The 18426-nt window shown below is 35.4% G+C and overlaps 1 protein-coding gene across 4 annotated transcripts in view; it reads right to left on the reverse strand.

Annotated features, from left to right (window-relative positions):
• The window catches only part of LOC149798736 (unconventional myosin-XVI-like), a 480183-nt gene extending 462875 nt beyond the window's left edge, over positions 1–17308 (reverse strand). Inside the window, exons 1-3 of one of the 4 annotated variants that reach the window (XM_089957605.1) lie at positions 17292–17308; positions 5890–6169; positions 2602–2672 (exon numbers count right to left, since the gene is read on the reverse strand). In XM_089957605.1, the coding sequence (XP_089813731.1) occupies positions 2602–2672; positions 5890–6124 (306 nt within the window). In that variant the 5' untranslated portion in view covers positions 6125–6169; positions 17292–17308. Of the gene's footprint in view, positions 1–2601; positions 2673–5889; positions 6170–17059; positions 17218–17291 lie in introns of those variants that run through there. The other 3 variants (XM_089957606.1, XM_089957604.1, XM_089957607.1) reach the window with 3 other exon arrangements.
• Positions 17309–18426: the final 1118 nt, after the last annotated feature.

The raw sequence follows: 18426 nt of genomic DNA on the forward strand, positions 1-18426 counted from the left end.
ATGTGTGAACTTTTGTGACATCATCCACACATTCTTACACAATAAAACCACTCACAGCTTAATGGTGTCTTATCTGTGAGATTTTGTGACATCATCCACACATTCTTACACAATAAAACCACTCACAGCTTAATGGTGTCTTATCTGTGAGATTGTGTGACATCATCCACACATTCTTACACAATAAAACCACTCACAGCTTAATGGTGTCTTATCTGTGAGATTTTGTGACATCATCCACACATTCTTACACAATAAAACCACTCACAGCTTAATGGTGTCTTATTTGTGAGATCTTAGTCATACTCAAACAGAAAAAGTGTATATGCTGTTTTCCTATTCAATAAATTCCTTTAGGAAGAATTAAGTATTTAATTTCTATACACATCGGCACACTGACATTTATTTCTATACATCTGCACACTGACAGTTATTTCTATACATCTGCACACTGACAGTTATTTCTATGCATCTGCACACTAACAGTTATTTCTATACATCTGCACAGATACTTATTTCAATACTGACAATCTAATTCCCATATACATATACACAACAAGTTATTTTTTGATTGGTCAGGTAAGAATTAAGTATTTAATTTTTATACACATCTGGACATCAATAATTATTTTTATACACATTTGCAGACCACAAGTTATTCCTATACACATTTGAACATCAATAATTATTTATATACACATTTGCACACCAACAGTTATTTCTATGCACATTTGCACACCAGTAATTATTTCTATATACATTTGCACACCAATAATTGTTTCTATACACATTTGCACACCAAAATTATTTATATACACATCTGCATATTAATAATTATTTCCATACACATTAGTAAAGTCAAGAACATTTTTTCATACAGAATAATGGAGACATTCCTCTTATGATGGAGCAAAACAAAAAGGAGAGTGGTTGTAATTATTCAACATAAACACTGGTCAGGAAATCATGGAGTGACTTTTCTCATATCAAGGTTGATTGCAATACGTTAATCAAATCATTAAAATAATTGGATTGAAATAATTTTTTTGTTCTTATTGAAACCTTCTTACGCAGCTGCATATCTGCATACAGGCAGTTACACAATTGTTGTTTGTTTGTTAGGGTTTTTATTTTTATTTTTAATTCATTACATGCTATTGTAATGTAACATTGTGTTTTGGACTTGACCTTGTCCAAAACTGAGTTCATTTCTGCTTGACCTGAATTGACTTTTTTTACTTTATTCTGTGTAAACAAAAACTACATAGCTAAATTATTCTCTGTGTGTAAGGGTTTAAAATCAGAATTATTATTAATAGAAGTAAATATGCTTATTTGGGTCTATGTCTAGGTTCTCAAATTTCCTTAGTGTATTTCACATAATCCAGGATGTGTTGTTTTTTTTGTTGTACATATCAGGATTATTCTAGAAGGTTATTTTCCATTAGGTAATATTTTTTTTTAAGAAAATGCTAATTGTGATCTGAGGTCAAGTAGAGAACTATATAATCTTATAACTGAGAGGATTTATTCAGTCATACTTTAAGATCTAGCACTTTCAAGTTGCATTATGTGTTGTGTCCAGTTGGGCTGAATTTTATTTCTTGAAATTACTCAATTCAAGTGAATATTTTCCCTGGAAATACAAAAGTACTCTGATGAAATTCTTGGATAGAGACATTCTCTGAAATTTAAAGTGAAATCAAACTTGGAATTATATTACTGTGACTCAACAAAAGACTATGACACATCAACATTCTATAAGCTTTCACAGACACATCATCACCTTCAGTATTTGGATACATTGTGGACTTCTACTAAATTGTATTCAGGACTATGAATTAATAGGACTTGAGTCTGTAATTATTAGATTAAATCTGGGATTTAATTCACAATACCATAAGATCTATTTTTTTCACATTTTTCACTTTTATTCAATGGAAATTAATCATTTGTTAAATTTTACAAAGCTCGCTGCTTTTCAGTCTTTTCTGTTACTTACTGAGCAGAGACTTGTAACACATGAAAGTGAGTCAGGAGAAGATCCGGTATAAAAACCGTATTAGTTCAGTAGGAAAACACTTAGAGAGTGTGATATGATGTCACAAATAACATCATTTTTTAACAAAGTTTCTCAAGCATGCCTCCACATGGCATGGTATGGAAAGATACAGAGTTTAACTTCATATAAAACTTACCCAAGTTTAGTGCAATCACCTCACACAGTAACTTTCCAACAGACTTGGGATTTTTTCAAACAAATAACTAAAAATATATGTAATTAATATTATTGTTTTGACAGTAAGTATATTTATAGTTGTTTTGTATATACTTATACTGTTTTGACTTTAAGTATATTTATAGTTGTTATGTATATACTTATACTGTTTTGACTCTAAGTATATACTTATAGGGTATAGGGTATAAACATTCTTTATGTTAGGATGGTTCTCTGTTATTTCATCTTAAGTTATATTCTGAGTACCTAGAGACCGGTTATCTGACTTCATTTCTAAAAGCATAATGTCAGTTTTTAAAAGTACATATATATAATTTAGCAATATAATTCTATATTCAAAAGATAAAAAACAAATCAAGTACCTTGTGTAAAAGTGTTATACCATTTCCTGTTACAAATCTGCTATCAGCTCCAGACTTTAACAAACTCAGCACTGAAATAGAGAATTTTTTTACCTTTAAAATGGAGCATCACAGCCTAATAATATACATTTCCAAATGAAACAAGACAAAAGGCCCATGTGGCACGACATCACTCACATGCCGACTTCACTCTAATGGCCTACGTAGCTCACATGGCCTACATCACTCACATGGCCCACATCGATCACATGGCCTAAATAGTTCAACAGCTGACCATTTCACTAAGCAAGCTTCTACAATATTGTAAGCATAAACTTTGTAAACTATCCCGTGACCTTTTATCATGTACATTTTATCAATTTCACAACAGTCTGAAAATAAAAGTACCTGAAAGGGATTTACACATTGAACAACCAAAATTATTTCAAGGAATCAACAAAATGTCTGTTTCTTCTGTCTGTTATGCTTTCTTAACTACAGAATATTAAAATAAAACTGATATTTTTCAGAAACTCCAAACTACTGATTTCGGTAACAAAGGGCTTGAAATTTGTTCACTTGTCAAGATTAATAAGTTCCCTGTTGGACTAGACACATTCATAATTTCACTGGTTGGATGGTTAGCAACATTTCAGCTGTCACCAGTCAGCATTTGAAGGAAGGACTAGTGAAGATTCAGAAAGCCTAGTAAATTTCTTAGTCTACTAGTCATTCTGGCTAAAAAGAAATTTATATTAATGTTTAGGCCTGTAACAAAAATACTAATCCTCTAAGTTAGAGTTAACATGTTCACAGCAAGTAGAGTAAAAATTCTTTGTCACAGCTGTGACCTTGAACCTGATATTGTGTACATAATTGTTTCAATGTCAAGATAACCAACATGCTAAGTTTTGTCAAATGCATAATGAGGATAAAAAATGCAAGTTGCTTTAGTGGCATGATCTAAGTATTCTTCACAAAATATTCACTAATTTAGTTTGATTTTAAAAAAATCAATTTATGCTTGCATTCTAATGCTCACAAGCTAGTACAGCTAAAACTCTGGATCAAGGTCTTTGATTATAAACAATCAATTCAGAGTGCCGACTATTATCTTTTATATTACTGGAATTAATTCAAATGCAAGTTTATTTGTAAATGTTAGTGTGTTTATAAGTTCAGATGAATATGCCATCAATAACCTTTTGTCTTGACAACAAGGTCAATTTTGTCTGAATTTCAAACTCCAGAAAAGAAGTACAAGAAGTCTGGTAGTCAGATATGCATCATCGTCACTTAGAACCAATTGCAAGAAGAGCACCATCCCACCACTCATGCAAGAAGAGCACCATCACACCACTCATGCAAGAATAGCACCATCCCACCACTCATGCAAGAACAGTACCATCACACCACTCGTGCAAAAATAGCACCATCCCACCACTCATGCAAGAATAGCACCATCACACCACTCATGCAAGAAGAGCACTATCACACCACTCATGCAAGAATAGCACCATCACACCACTCACGCAAGAATAGCACCATCCCACCACTCATGCAAGAATAGCACCATCACACCACTCATGCAAGAAGAGCACCACCCCACCACTTATGCAAGAAGAGCACCATGACACCACTCATGCAAGAATAGCACCATCCCACAACTCATGCAAGAACAGCACCATCACACCACTCGTGCAAAAATAGCACCATCCCACCACTCATGCAAGAATAGCACCATCACACCACTCATGCAAGAAGAGCACCATCACACCACTCATGCAAGAATAGCACCATCACACCACTCATGCAAGAATAGCACCATCCCACCACTCATGCAAGAATAGCACCATCACACCACTCATGCAAGAAGAGCACCACCCCACCACTTATGCAAGAAGAGCACCATCACACCACTCATGCAAGAATAGCACCATCCCACCACTCATGCAAGAAGAGCACCATCACACCACTCGTGCAAAAATAGCACCATCCCACCACTCATGCAAGAATAGCACCATCCCACCACTCATGCAAGAATAGCACCATCACACCACTCATGCAAGAAGAGCACCATCACACCACTCATGCAATAAGAGCACCATCACACCACTCATGCAAGAATAGCACCATCACACCACTCATGCAAAAATAGAACCATCACACCACTCATGCAAAAATAGTACCATCACACCAATCATGCAAGAAGAGCACCATCACACCACTCATGCAAGAATAGAATCAACAGAAAGATTTTGGTTTTAGATGACCACGATAGTGCCATGATGGTGGTCAGAAACAGTTATGTACTGCCATAGCATTTTTGTGAAAATCCCATAATGATACAAACAGATGTTAATAATACCACACGTTGATACTACCACGTGTTCAGAAGCAGGGGTCATATGAAGATTTTCTGGATGGCAATCAAGGAAGCCATTTTGAAGGTTGGATCAGGAACATTATACATGTAATACAGGAACAACTATATGCTGTGATAAAGACAAAGTATTTATTTTCTATTTCCTTATTGCATGTTGATGTTGACTCTAGCAATGGCAAAAGTCACTAAAAGGAATAAAAACATTCAGCTAGCAGTTCATTTCCATTTTAAAACCACACTATTTACAAACAAGCAAGGTTTGTAGTAGACTTCCAAGTTGTAAAGTAAATGGCATCCACCACTGAAACATAAATTTTAGATTGAATTAATGACAGTTACTACTGAAACATAAATTTTATGTTGAATTAATGACAGATAACACTGAAACATATATTTTAGGTTGAATTAATGACAGTTACTACTGAAACATATATTTTATACTGAATTAATGACAGATGACACTGAAACATATTTTAGGTTGAATTAATGACAGCTTACACTGAAACATATATTTTATGTTGAATTAATGACAGTTACTATTGAAACATATATTTTAAGTTGAATTAATGACAGATGACACTGAAACATATATTTTAGGTTGAATTCAAAAGGGACTAAATTTCTAAGGTGTAAAACTTTATCAAATTAGCATCAAGTTACTTAATGAATTATTTATTGAAAAACATTGATAGATGAGGAGTGGAAACTAAATTTCATTTTTCTGAAGTGTAGCTCTTTCAAGGTGAAACAGATATTCAAAAATGTAAACATTTTTATGAATTACTTATGCACTTGACAAAACATTTATAATATAAGTCTCCAAGGAAAATATGGTACAACATTGCAGAGGACAACAGTGGACAATGGTGATTTTCTGCTCACTTCTAGTACATTAATTCATAAAACTGACCACTTGACCATACCTTCCCTGTCATTGAAGTTCTCAACTGCATCTTGTAATACATAGTTTTGGCCAAATGTCACGCTGGTCCCTTTTTTATTCTTTTTCTTGTGTCCTGGAGTATCTTTCTTGCCCTTTGCCAACTCAACCCTCTGAAAATCCAGGTAGTTTTTAATCTGTTGCTGACGAATTTGACGGCACACCTTCTGCCTCTGGTTTATGGGAAGATTTTCCAATACACTTTGTTCAATCTCCATTACTGCCACCTCTTTATTAACCTACCTTTATTTCTATTTGGCTACCTGTAGAAAACAACACTGGTAAGAAAACAATTTTATAACATTCCTAACAGAGCATGGAATGTTTAATGCAAATTTAAGCTAACAAAATTTCTAAACAATAATTCAAGATATACATTTTAATAGTGACATTAAGCACACCTTCCCACTGCTCTGTACCCTACACTGACTGTCCATTTGATCCAGAATCAAACACAAAATTTGTTCTCTGTGCTACGTTTCACTGACGGACTCCAGTCTAACATATCTATCCAACCTCACTCATGTGTACACACCAGCACGATACTTACGCTCCTCTTCTGACAATCACATACTCATTATTCCCACTACAAAAACAAAGTCATATGGACAATGTTCTGTTGCATACCAGGGCCCAGCAACTTGGAATGAATTGCCCACTGAACTTAGACACAAAGACATTGTGATCCCATTCAAGAGTTCTCTTAAAACTCACTTATTTCGACTGCAAGAACAAACTTAAAGACCTAACAATGTTTCCTACTTTAAACATTTTCTGCGTGTTTTTTTATGTATAGGTCTAATGTTGTAAAGTGCTTAGAGCTTCTAAAGATCAGGCGCTATTCAAAGTCCTCATTATTATTATTATTATTATTATTATTATACTTTCAATATCAATTATTTGCATTCATTTCTATGACTGTTGCAAATCTAACATCACTGCTTCATATAAGTTACACAAAAAAGGTACAATAGACCAGATGAGAATACAACACATATATGGAACATTTCATTGCCAAATAATGTGATTGTCACTTTGAAAGTTACTATTAGAACAATGTTATATTTCTCCTCATTGCAAATTCAAATGCTTTTAACAAATGGCTCAATTTTAAATGGCATCAATTTATGTATTCTACCTTCCTCCCCACCACAACCCACATTATATCCACCAATCCTGCACTATGACAAAAAGGTTGTCAGTCATTATATTCATTTTTACACCCTCTACCCTCTGCACCACCAGTCTTATACTGTAACCCATCCTTCTAGATCATAACGCTATACTGTAACCCATCCTTCTATATCACAATGCTAAGCTGTAACCCTTCCTTCTATATCACAATGCTATGCTGTAACCCATCCTTCTATATCACAACATTATACTGTAACCCATCCTTCTATATCACAATGCTATGCTGTAACCCATCCTTCTACATCACAACATTATGCTGTAACCCATCCTTCTATATCAGAACATTATACCGTAACCCATCCTTCTATATCACAATGGTATACTGTAACCCATCCTTCCATATCACAACATTATACTGTAACCCATCCTTCTATATCACAATGCTATACTGTAACCCATCCTTCCATATCACAACATTATACTGTAACCCATCCTTCTATATCACAATGCTATACTGTAGCCCATCCTTCTATATCACAATGCTATACTGTAACCCATCCTTCTATATCACAATGCTATACTGTAACCCATCCTTCTATATCACAACATTATACTGTAACCCATCCTTCTATATCACAATGCTATGCTGTAACCCTTCCTTCTATATCACAATGCTATGCTGTAACCCAGCCTTATATATCACAACATTATGCTGTAACCCATCCTTCTATATCAGAACATTATACCGTAACCCATCCTTCTATATCACAACGGTATACTGTAACCCATCCTTCTATATCACAATATTATACTGTAACCCATCCTTCTATATCACAATGCTATACTGTAACCCATCCTTCTATATCACAACACTATACTGTAGCCCATCCTTCTATATCACAACGCTATACTGTAACCCATCCTTCTATATCACAATGCTATACTGTAACCCATCCTTCTATATCACAATGCTATACTGTAACCCATCCTTCTATATCACAATGCTATACTGTAACCCATCCTTCTATATCACAATGCTATTCTGTAACCAATCCTTCTATATCACAACACTATACTGTAGCCCATCCTTCTATATCACAACACTATACTGTAACCCATCCTTCTATATCACAATGCTATACTGTAACCCATCCTTCTATATCACAATGCTATACTGTAACCCATCCTTCTATATCACAATGCTATTCTGTAACCAGTCCTTCTATATCACAACACTATACTGTAGCCCATCCTTCTATATCACAACGCTATACTGTAACCCATCCTTCTATATCACAATGCTATACTGTAACCCATCCTTCTATATCACAATGCTATACTGTAACCCATCCTTCTATATCACAATGCTATACTGTAACCCATCCTTCTATATCACAATGCTATACTGTAACCCATCCTTCTATATCACAATGCTATTCTGTAACCAATCCTTCTATATCAAAAAAGGTCATCAGCCAAGCTATTACACCCTCTACCCTCCACAAACCCCTACCCACCTATCCTCTTAACAGAAATGTTAGTAATTCTGACCTTTGGTCATGTTTCAGGGACTCCAGAGTAGCAAGCTAAAAACTACAAATGACCTCAAGGTGCAACTAAAAAGCTGAGTAAATACTACAAATGACCTCAAGTCACAACTAATGAGTTGACTAAATACTACAAATGACCTCAAATGTAACTAATGAGTTGAGTAAATACTACAAATGACCTCAAATGTAACTAATGAGTTGAGTAAATACTACAAATGACCTCAAATGTAACTAATGAGTTGAGTAAATACTACAAATGACCTGAAGGTGCAACTAAAGAGTTGAGTTTTTTTAACTGAATGCATAGAATGCATCACCTGGGTTACATACGTGTCAAGAGCACACTATTCCTTTTCTTGAGAACAGCCAAGACTGCATTAGAAACAAAGAAAACTAAGCCATCCTTGAACTCTTTTTGTGTTCTTGATCTTTTATTTCATATGACAGTGACATTCACTCATAATGGCATGTGACCATGCTTTGCTATATCCAAAGCAGCCAAAAATAAGGCTGACTACATGGGTACATTGTATATATCACTATCATGGGTACATTGTATATATCACTCTCATGGGTACATTGTATATATCACTATCATGGGTACATTGTATATATCACTATCATGGGTACATTGTATATATCACTATCATGGGTACATTGTATATATCACTATCATGGGTACATTGTATATATCACTATCATGGGTACATTGTATATATCACTATCATGGGTACACTGTATATATCACTATCATGGGTACATTGTATATATCACTATCACATTCAGCATGTATCAAGACACCTGTCAAACTACCAGACAGTGGTGGGCAGATTTTGCTGTTGAATAAGTGTCATTTATAGCCCCAAAGGGGTTAGAGTTAGGGTCTCAATGGGTGCCAGTGAGTGGGGATTTATGGTCCCTAAGGGGTTAGGATTAGGGTCCCAAAAGGAGCAACAAAAGAATGCAGCCTTGTACTACTGAATACGTTATCTAAGAAAATGGCTAAAATATTTCAAATAAATTAAAATAATATAAATGTTTCCAAAAAAGAATATCTTACACTTCTCAAAAAAAAGAGGCAAACTTAGCATTTTCATACATCATCACCACTCAATTCCAATCACATAAATAAAGAAAACACAACTTGTTCATGGGACACAGATACCCAACCAGAGTACTTGAATTCGGCTAGAAATAAACCTTAACCAAGGCATGACAGATGGATGGTGGACTAAAGCCTCAACACAAACATTAATCAAAGCATGACAGACTGGTGGACTAAAGTCAAACCTGGCTTGACCAAGGCATGACAGATGGATGGTGGGCTAAATGCAAACCTTAACTAAGGTGAGACAGATGGATGGTGGGCTTAAGCACAAACCTTAACCAAGGCATGAGAGATAGATGGTGTACTTACAACAAACCTTAACCAAGGTTTGACCAATGGATAATGGGCTAACAACAAACCTTAATGAAGGCATGACAGACTGATGGTGGACTAAAGTCAAACCTGGTTTCACCAAGGCATGACAGATGGATGGTGGGCTAAATTAACCTTAGCTAAGGTGTAACAGATGGATGGATAATAGGAATAATCCATACCCCCACAAATGTCGGCATACAAATTCACAGTTTCTGTCTTTAAATTCCATTATAAAACAAATTCAAAATTCAGTTCACATCCACTTTCTGAAAATGATTATTTAGTCATGAATTATGTGTCACCATTTGTTGGTCTCTGGAGTACAACACTAACATGTATGTATAGTATATGGAGTACAGCACTAGCCTGTATGTGTAGTATATGGAATACAGCACTAGCCTGTAAGTGTAGTATATGGAGTACAGCACTAGCCTGTATGTGTAGTATATGGAGTTCAGCACTAGCCTTAATGTGTAGTAAATGGAGTACAGCACTAGCCTGTATATATATTATATGGAGTACAGCACTAGCATGTATGTGTAGTATATGGAGTACAGCACTATCCTGTATGTGTAGTATATGGAGTACAGCACTATCCTTTATGTGTAGTATATGGAGTACAGCACTAGCCTGTATGTGTAGTATATGATGTACAGCACTATCCTGTATGTGTAGTATATGGAGTACAGCACTAGCCTGCATGTGTAGTATATGGAGTACAGCACTAGCCTGTATGTGTAGTATATGATGTACAGCACTATCCTGTATGTGTAGTATATGGAGTGCAGCACTAACTTGTATGTGTAGTATATGAAGTGCATCACTAGCCTGTATGTGTAGTATATGGAGTGCACCACCAGCCTGTATGTGCAGTATATGGAGTACAACACTAACCTGTATGTGTAGAATATGGAATGCAGCACTAGCCTGTGTGTAATGTATGGAGTACTGCACAAGCCTATATGTACTGACTTTGATGCACTCAATTGTTCACTGGGAGTTTTGAAGATGATATGAGTGTCATTAATGTTTATCTTTGCACTCATTATATAGACTGGATGATAGTCTAGGGTCATGCATACTTTAGATAGTCTAGGGTCATGCAGACTTTAGATAGTCTAGTGTTATGCATACTTCAGATAGTCTAGTGTTATGCATACTTCAGATAGTCTAGTGTTATGCATACTTCAGATAGTCTAGTGTTTTGCATACTTCAGTAAAGATCATGTTTAATTTATCTGAGCAATGACAATAATTATTCAGGCTCACCATCAATAGGAAATAATTTCTGGCATGTAATGGCCACACTAGTTGTCATGTCAAACCTTGGCATTCCTTACAATAGATGATAGCTGCATTTCAACATTATGCTTTCAAAAATGAATCACACTCTCATAAGACCAATCCTAACTTTCAAAGTTCAACTACAAAATAATCTTGTTTAACTATTTTTATGATTATATGTGTAAAGGGGTTTCATTGTAGACTACCTTAGGTTGGGGTGGGGTGCTCCCAGTATTATCTTTAATTATTACAGAAGACCCACCTTGGCTCGTTTTTGTTAGAAACTGAAGTAGTGATAGAGATGCAAAGCTCTAAGCCCCTAGTCACCGATGCTGACTGTTAAATTACTGAATACACAAAAGGTGAAATTAAAAATAAACAACAAATTTAATGCCATTCAATTACAGATAATCCTTCCTCAAATGAAATTCAATATTCAAACCCTATCACTCGTCTTTCACTCGACCAAGTGATGGCCTATTTCATCATCTGACTTAGTGTGATAGATTTTCCTCCTGTCCTGTGTTTCTACTCATCTGTAGTATTTCTTGACTAGTACCCAGTACCCCTTCAGTCCAACAACCACGTCCTTCAACCTTCCACATCCTCCACTTCCGTTCTCTCCTTTTCTTGTCTCCCAGAGACTCGGGACCAACTGTACCAGGGTATTTCCCTTCTCTGTCTCCTACAGCTCCTCCAGTCCCTAAAAGCTTCCTTTCCGAAGCTCCTTTGTAATTCCCAGAATAACAATGTTTCCCGCCAATTTCAAATGATGTCAGATTAGCTTAGAACTTCCTTATGTAATTACCGCAAGATGGTTTAGCAACTACTGACGTTTAGTTTCAAGACACTAGATATAAACTTGCGATTCCAATGGTGGCCATGCCTTGCTCAATTCAGAGTGGATGTCAATTCACCCATGGTCTACATAATTAGCAGACATTGCCCCCTCCCCGGCAGTCTGTCAAGGGTGGATTTACGACCCTCACTTGATGTTCTTTTGAGCCCAAACCGGCAATTCATGCCACTTACCTGTGAATTGCATGCCACAGAATAAGGCGCCAGTAACAAGTTCCTATGGCCATGTTATATACAACTGGCTTTCCATCTGGCTTTCCATCTGTCTTTTTTATGTCGGCTTACACTCGCAACATTTATGAAGCGAATAATTAGCCTCAGGGTCTAGCATATACATGTTGCAATCTGGTATTGTTCCTTACTTATAACGTGACAACGCGTAGGGAGTTCAGGAGTAAAATCCAACTAAAAAAACAACTGCCACAGATCACAAACTACCCAGCAATTTTCAACAATGATTTCAACTGTCTCATGTGAAGCTACAAACTGTAATAATAATTGCTTCTTCAATAACTATCTTTGATTTGGGCTACACAGAGAGCGCTGTATGCGTCTGGCTCTCTCTGTGTGGTGGCAATCGGAACCCAAAATTTCAAGCACTTTAGCTTCATTAAGTAGGCAAAGAATGTATGAAATGTGCATGGAGAAGCTATGCCAGTATAGAAGTAGCTTTGATATGCATTTGTACACCTTTGGAATTCTGTTTTATTTATATATGTAATCTTTATTGAAGTTACTAAAAGTGGCCTGCAGCAACAATCATGGAGTATGTTATTTTTGCTCCCCTAATTCGAAACTCTATGGAAGCTGACCTTGCAGTTTCATTCTTAATTCAATTTTCCGTCTCCTCAGTCTTACTGTCACTCATGCTATTGTTGTTGTTGTTGTTCTTGTTGTTGTTGTTATTGTTGTATGGTTTAATGCCATTTTTCAGCACGAGATAGACTATACATGGCAGCCAGTAAAACTGGTGGAGGAAGAACCTAGGAAAACCCCTGTAAGATCCACCGATTCACAAGAAGCTACTGGAAAACTTTCTCATGTACCCACGTTAGCCAAGCCTGAGACTAGAACCCATGCAGACAGAAGTGAAATGGCAGTGATGTGGAATGGAGAGTGCTTTAGACCACTTGGGGCCTTCACTCAAGCTGTAAAGAAACACCTAACAACAAAACTAATTATATTTGTGTAAATACATATCTGCAATGGGCTCTCCCATTGCAATGTTCAAAAGGCTAGCAATACAAATCACCCATTAACTATTGTCAATCAGTTGTGCATACACTGTAGATGGAAAGGTGGTTATTGAGTACACACTGTAGATGGAAAGGTGGTTGTTGAGTATACACTGTAGATGGAAAGGTGGTTATTGAGTACACACTGTAGATGGAAAGGTGGTTGTTATCTTAGACTGCCTCCATTTCTATTAAGGATATGAACTGCCGAAAGGTGACAATTTATTCATTGAGTATTAAGCACAGATCATTGTGATTTTCATGATAGCTTACTGTTATAAGTGTTACAGCTTACTAGTATATACAGCAATTCAAAAATGGTCTCTCTCTCATAAAATTTACTGAAAGATGACAAGGCAAAGGAGGGGGCAAGGGTATGGGGATCCAGAGGCATTTATAGTAGTGGTTGTACTTGGTCAAATGTGATAATTTATGCTGAAACATGAATTTTGCTGCTAAGTCACCATGTAAACTGGTGATCATATGAACTTAATTACAACTCTAATATTTTCTTTCGAACCAAAGAAATATTATTATAATTTTGTTATTGTTGTTGTTTGCATGTATACTACATACATACTGCCATGTGCAATGTAATCAATTCACTTTACAAAATATAAGTTGTAAACTTGCTCTTTTTCTTGATTCTTTATTTTTATTTAAATGTTTCTCAATATGGCTACCATTGATGCATTTTATTTACCATATAAATTCTACTTGTATGATTACAATTTGACAAGACAATACAAATTTTCATTATTGTAAATATCATCATGGGTATCTACAAAGACCCCTTCTGATGATAAGTGCCCTCACATTTCTCACCTCTGTAAGAAATTTCTGGCTGGAACAATAATACATCTACTATTATCTCCTCATGGCCTTTAAACCTTGACATGGTTGTAGTTAGGGAACCATGAGAGTTTCAAAATTATAACCCTGGGGCAAGTCCCTGCCCCCAGGTTGTGTTAGATAAATGTTTGATTTTGTTTTGTGTCCTTCAAAACTATACCTGATTATAAGATGGTGATCTTAAGCAAAGCATGGTCCAGAGTCTGTTCTGGATATGTCGATTGCATTTCCTCGTGTTCTTCAAGCATATACATAATAATAATAATAATAATAATGATAATAATAATAATAATAATAATAATAATGCTTTATTTATAGAGGGTGACTCATTAGTCAAGGACTGTTCTCCCTTGAGGCCCTAGTTCATTTGTGCTACATGGATTTAAGGCTTGGATCTTAATAGTTTTCCAAGTTATATCCCAAGAGCAAGACCCAAGCATGCTATTAAAAAAATCCATCATGTACGGTATAGTCCTGGTATTAATGCTGATACATCCACCAATAAGATCAATACTCACAATATTTCAAAACAAACACAGACACACACCCTGGCCCCACCCCCATAGCGCAATGTTTCAAGCCTGTACCTCTTACTACATAGGTTACCAAAGAAGATGATGGATGGACAGCTGAACCAAGGAGACATACATACATAACACATAATTTCTGATTTGTTTTATAAAAGGCATAATGATTGGTGCCAAACAGCAATAAACAAAAAATTCTGATATAACCAAAAGTAAGCACAAACGGACAATGTGAAAAACTTGCTCTTTCCCTGTTTCAATTTTATGATTTTAATCTATTGCATTTCCATTTAATCTTTTCATAAAATATTTTTTGTAAGAGTATACATTCTTTGCTGCTTTTTGTACAATTCATAATCAACTTATTTCTAATTTTATTTACCTTGTGGAAAGTATATATTTACAAATTAAGCTCAAAGTTCATATCTACAGCTCATATCTTAGTTCACTGGTGCTATCAACTGCTCTCTTTTGATGTACATGCAAAAGGCAATGTAATGTTCACATGTATTTATGAGATTGATAAAATTATACATATACAAAATCAAGTTATGATAGCTGACATTGATGACATATGGCAAACCACTGGAGTATTTAACTTATTTATACATCTTTAATATTGATATATCCTTTAAAGATGGAGACACCTCTATTTAGAGTGGAGATATGTCCATTTCAACAGATATATCTATTACAAATAATGAAAGATTTGTGTTTTAGCAGAAATATCTCTAGTCAAAGTAGATATCTTTATTTATTGCTGACTCAATTCCAAATGAAATTATCTTTACTTAAGCAGAGATATCTCATTTAAAATGAGATTTTCCTATTTTGTTGTAATTTAGATAGATATATAGTTCCCCCCCCTCCCCAATATAACTTTTGAAGAACTTGCTTCAAGATTCTAATTTACTATGATCCCTGCAGGTATTCTATCAGCTCAGCATCACCAGATGGCATGCTGCTCATAAGTAATTAAAAAAATGAAAAATAAAAAAAATAACTTTTTTTGTTGATTAACTTAAATTTAGTTGTCTGCAGCTAAATATTTTCAGTTGATTCTGGATGAGACTGTATGCAGAGAGATGATAACACCAACATGAAAAATAGCAATGGGCAGCCATCACCGCCAAAGTTACATTAATCACATGACAAAGTTACATTAATCACATGACAGTATGAAATAATTTCTATAGCATGCAAACAGCTGATCCGTCATTTTACCCCATTCACATGCAATACATATCTCCATTTGGCTGTAAATTGAGATATCTCAATTTGTTCCAAAAATAAATTTAATTTCAGGCAAATAACTAAGCATTGTAAAACTGAGATATCCCCATCAGTTGGTCAGTTGAAGAAATGAGTTTCTTCTTTAGACTTATTATTATTATTATTATTATTATTATTATTATTATTATAAAATAGAAATATCTCTAAGACAAAACATATATATATATATATATATATATATATATATATATATATATATATATATATATATATTGCTTCATCAGTTTGATGAAGCAATAAAGCGAAACCGGTCACACATTCTACCTGTTGGTCTTGTTTATATTATATATATATATTTTAAAACAGGTATCTCCATTATAATTATAATAATGTTGTTGTTGTTGTTGTAAGGTTTAACGCCATTTTTCACCACACGATAGGCTATACATGGCAGCCAGTATTAATGGTGGAGGAAGAACCCAGGAAAATCCCGGAAAGAACCACCGACCCACGAGAAGCTACTGGCAAGCTTTGTCACATACCCACATTGGCCGAATCCGAGACTCGAACCCACGCAGACAGAGGTGAGATGATAGTGATCCGTAACGGAGAGCGCTTTAGTTAGACCACTCGGCCACTCGGGGCTCCTATAATAATGTATATGTATTACACGAGCATTAACCCAAACGGATTGCCATAATGTCACGGTGGCAGTATAGGTGGTTTACATCTATATCATTAATTTGAATGGATCGAACAAACTGTAGTGGTGAAAAATTTGCGAGTTGACACTGTATGTGTGTCAGGGAAGTTTAGATATGGAGGGTGGGGGCAAGCTGAGGTAAGTTATGAAAATGTGTCAAATTTGCCTACATTTTACATAAAGCTCGATCTCTTTAAAGAATATAGAGAAAAACAATGACTGAGGTACAATGAGTTCCTTCCAATGCCGATCATTCAAAGTTAACATTAGACCATCTAATGTTAGTTGGCGGAAATTGTGGATATTGACACATGACCGTGACATTAACAATCCTGGGGAAAAAAATAAACTTACGAAACTTCGCTTTCCCAGTCCATTATTTGATTACAAATATGCCACACCATCTGAAATACATATGGACCTGATGCAAGATTGGTCTGCGTATAAAGTACAGACTTCCTTAATCATAGAATTAAACGCATCCCTTATATCGCACATCAGGTCACATTTGTCTGCTTCTAATAAATGCCCATATTTTCCCCAACAAATAGGTTGTATAAACATTATACCAGTCTGAAAAGAATACCTCATAATGCGCATTTCATATGATCAGCCACCCATGAAGTTCAGGACAAGTCACAGTATTTCCTTTTATCCTGGAGTGTACACTATATTACGGAAAGCCATTAGCGCTATGTAACTTTTTTTTTAAAAAAATGCGATTTTAGCAGATGGGCCTACGTTGATCATCAGCTGTAATTGCGTCGTACGATACTGTTTACTGTCCATCACCCAATTATCTACTGTTTTATACCCAGTGATGTACTACCCAATACTCAGTCACATACATCACTCCGACGCTTATTATCAACTCTCTACATTTACTATCAATCACACCTTTTTTTTAGTGTCCACTACCAACTTGCATACTGACCACACATGGTATGATGTACAAGAAGGTTATAAAACATAATTTTATTCACTTATAAGCAAAACTAACTTCGCTACCACCCCAGCCAAATTCACTTTTTTCAACTTATTAACAAAATTAACTTTCCTACCAGCCTCACCCCAACTTCCCAATTATCCCATATTAACAAAACCAAACTCCGTAACCAACCCCAACATCCCTGTATCCCCTTATAAATAAATTTACACCTACTGGTTTTGCAGATTGTGAATTTAGTCGAGATCTAATTATCTGTATTACATTCTAAAATGCAGAAATTATACAAATGTATGAAGTTGGTAAGCTCGAAGGAAAAGTGTAACGATGTTTCCTGCTCGAAATCCTGACAGAATATCACATTAGACAAAAATTATCAATGAACTATCATTCAAAGGGTATTGTGTTTCTTGTTGCTGAAAAACAATTCCAGAATCTGAGGAACAAATAAATTTAAGTATTAATGTTTTTTGGTGTTGAGAAAGATTCACAAACTTCTGTTTATCCCATATTATGAAGTAAATATAGTGAACCAAAACACAATTAACTGCATTTCTACAAGGAACATTATTGCCTGGATGAAGAACATTAGCGGTCTTGTTGGTGAACAGTACAATAAGACGCAGCATAAAAAATATTTATGCTATCGCTGCTTGTACGGTTGTAAGACAGAAATAATATTAAACAAACACCATGAATATTGTTCTAACGTTCAAGCAAATAACATTGCCAAACAAAGATGAGGGTGTGCTGCAGTTTTCACATTTTAATCACC

The sequence above is a fragment of the Sinohyriopsis cumingii genome, chromosome 5 (genome assembly GCF_028554795.1).
Source record: "Sinohyriopsis cumingii isolate HCF-2022 chromosome 5, ASM2855479v2, whole genome shotgun sequence".
NCBI lineage: Eukaryota > Metazoa > Mollusca > Bivalvia > Unionida > Unionidae > Sinohyriopsis > Sinohyriopsis cumingii.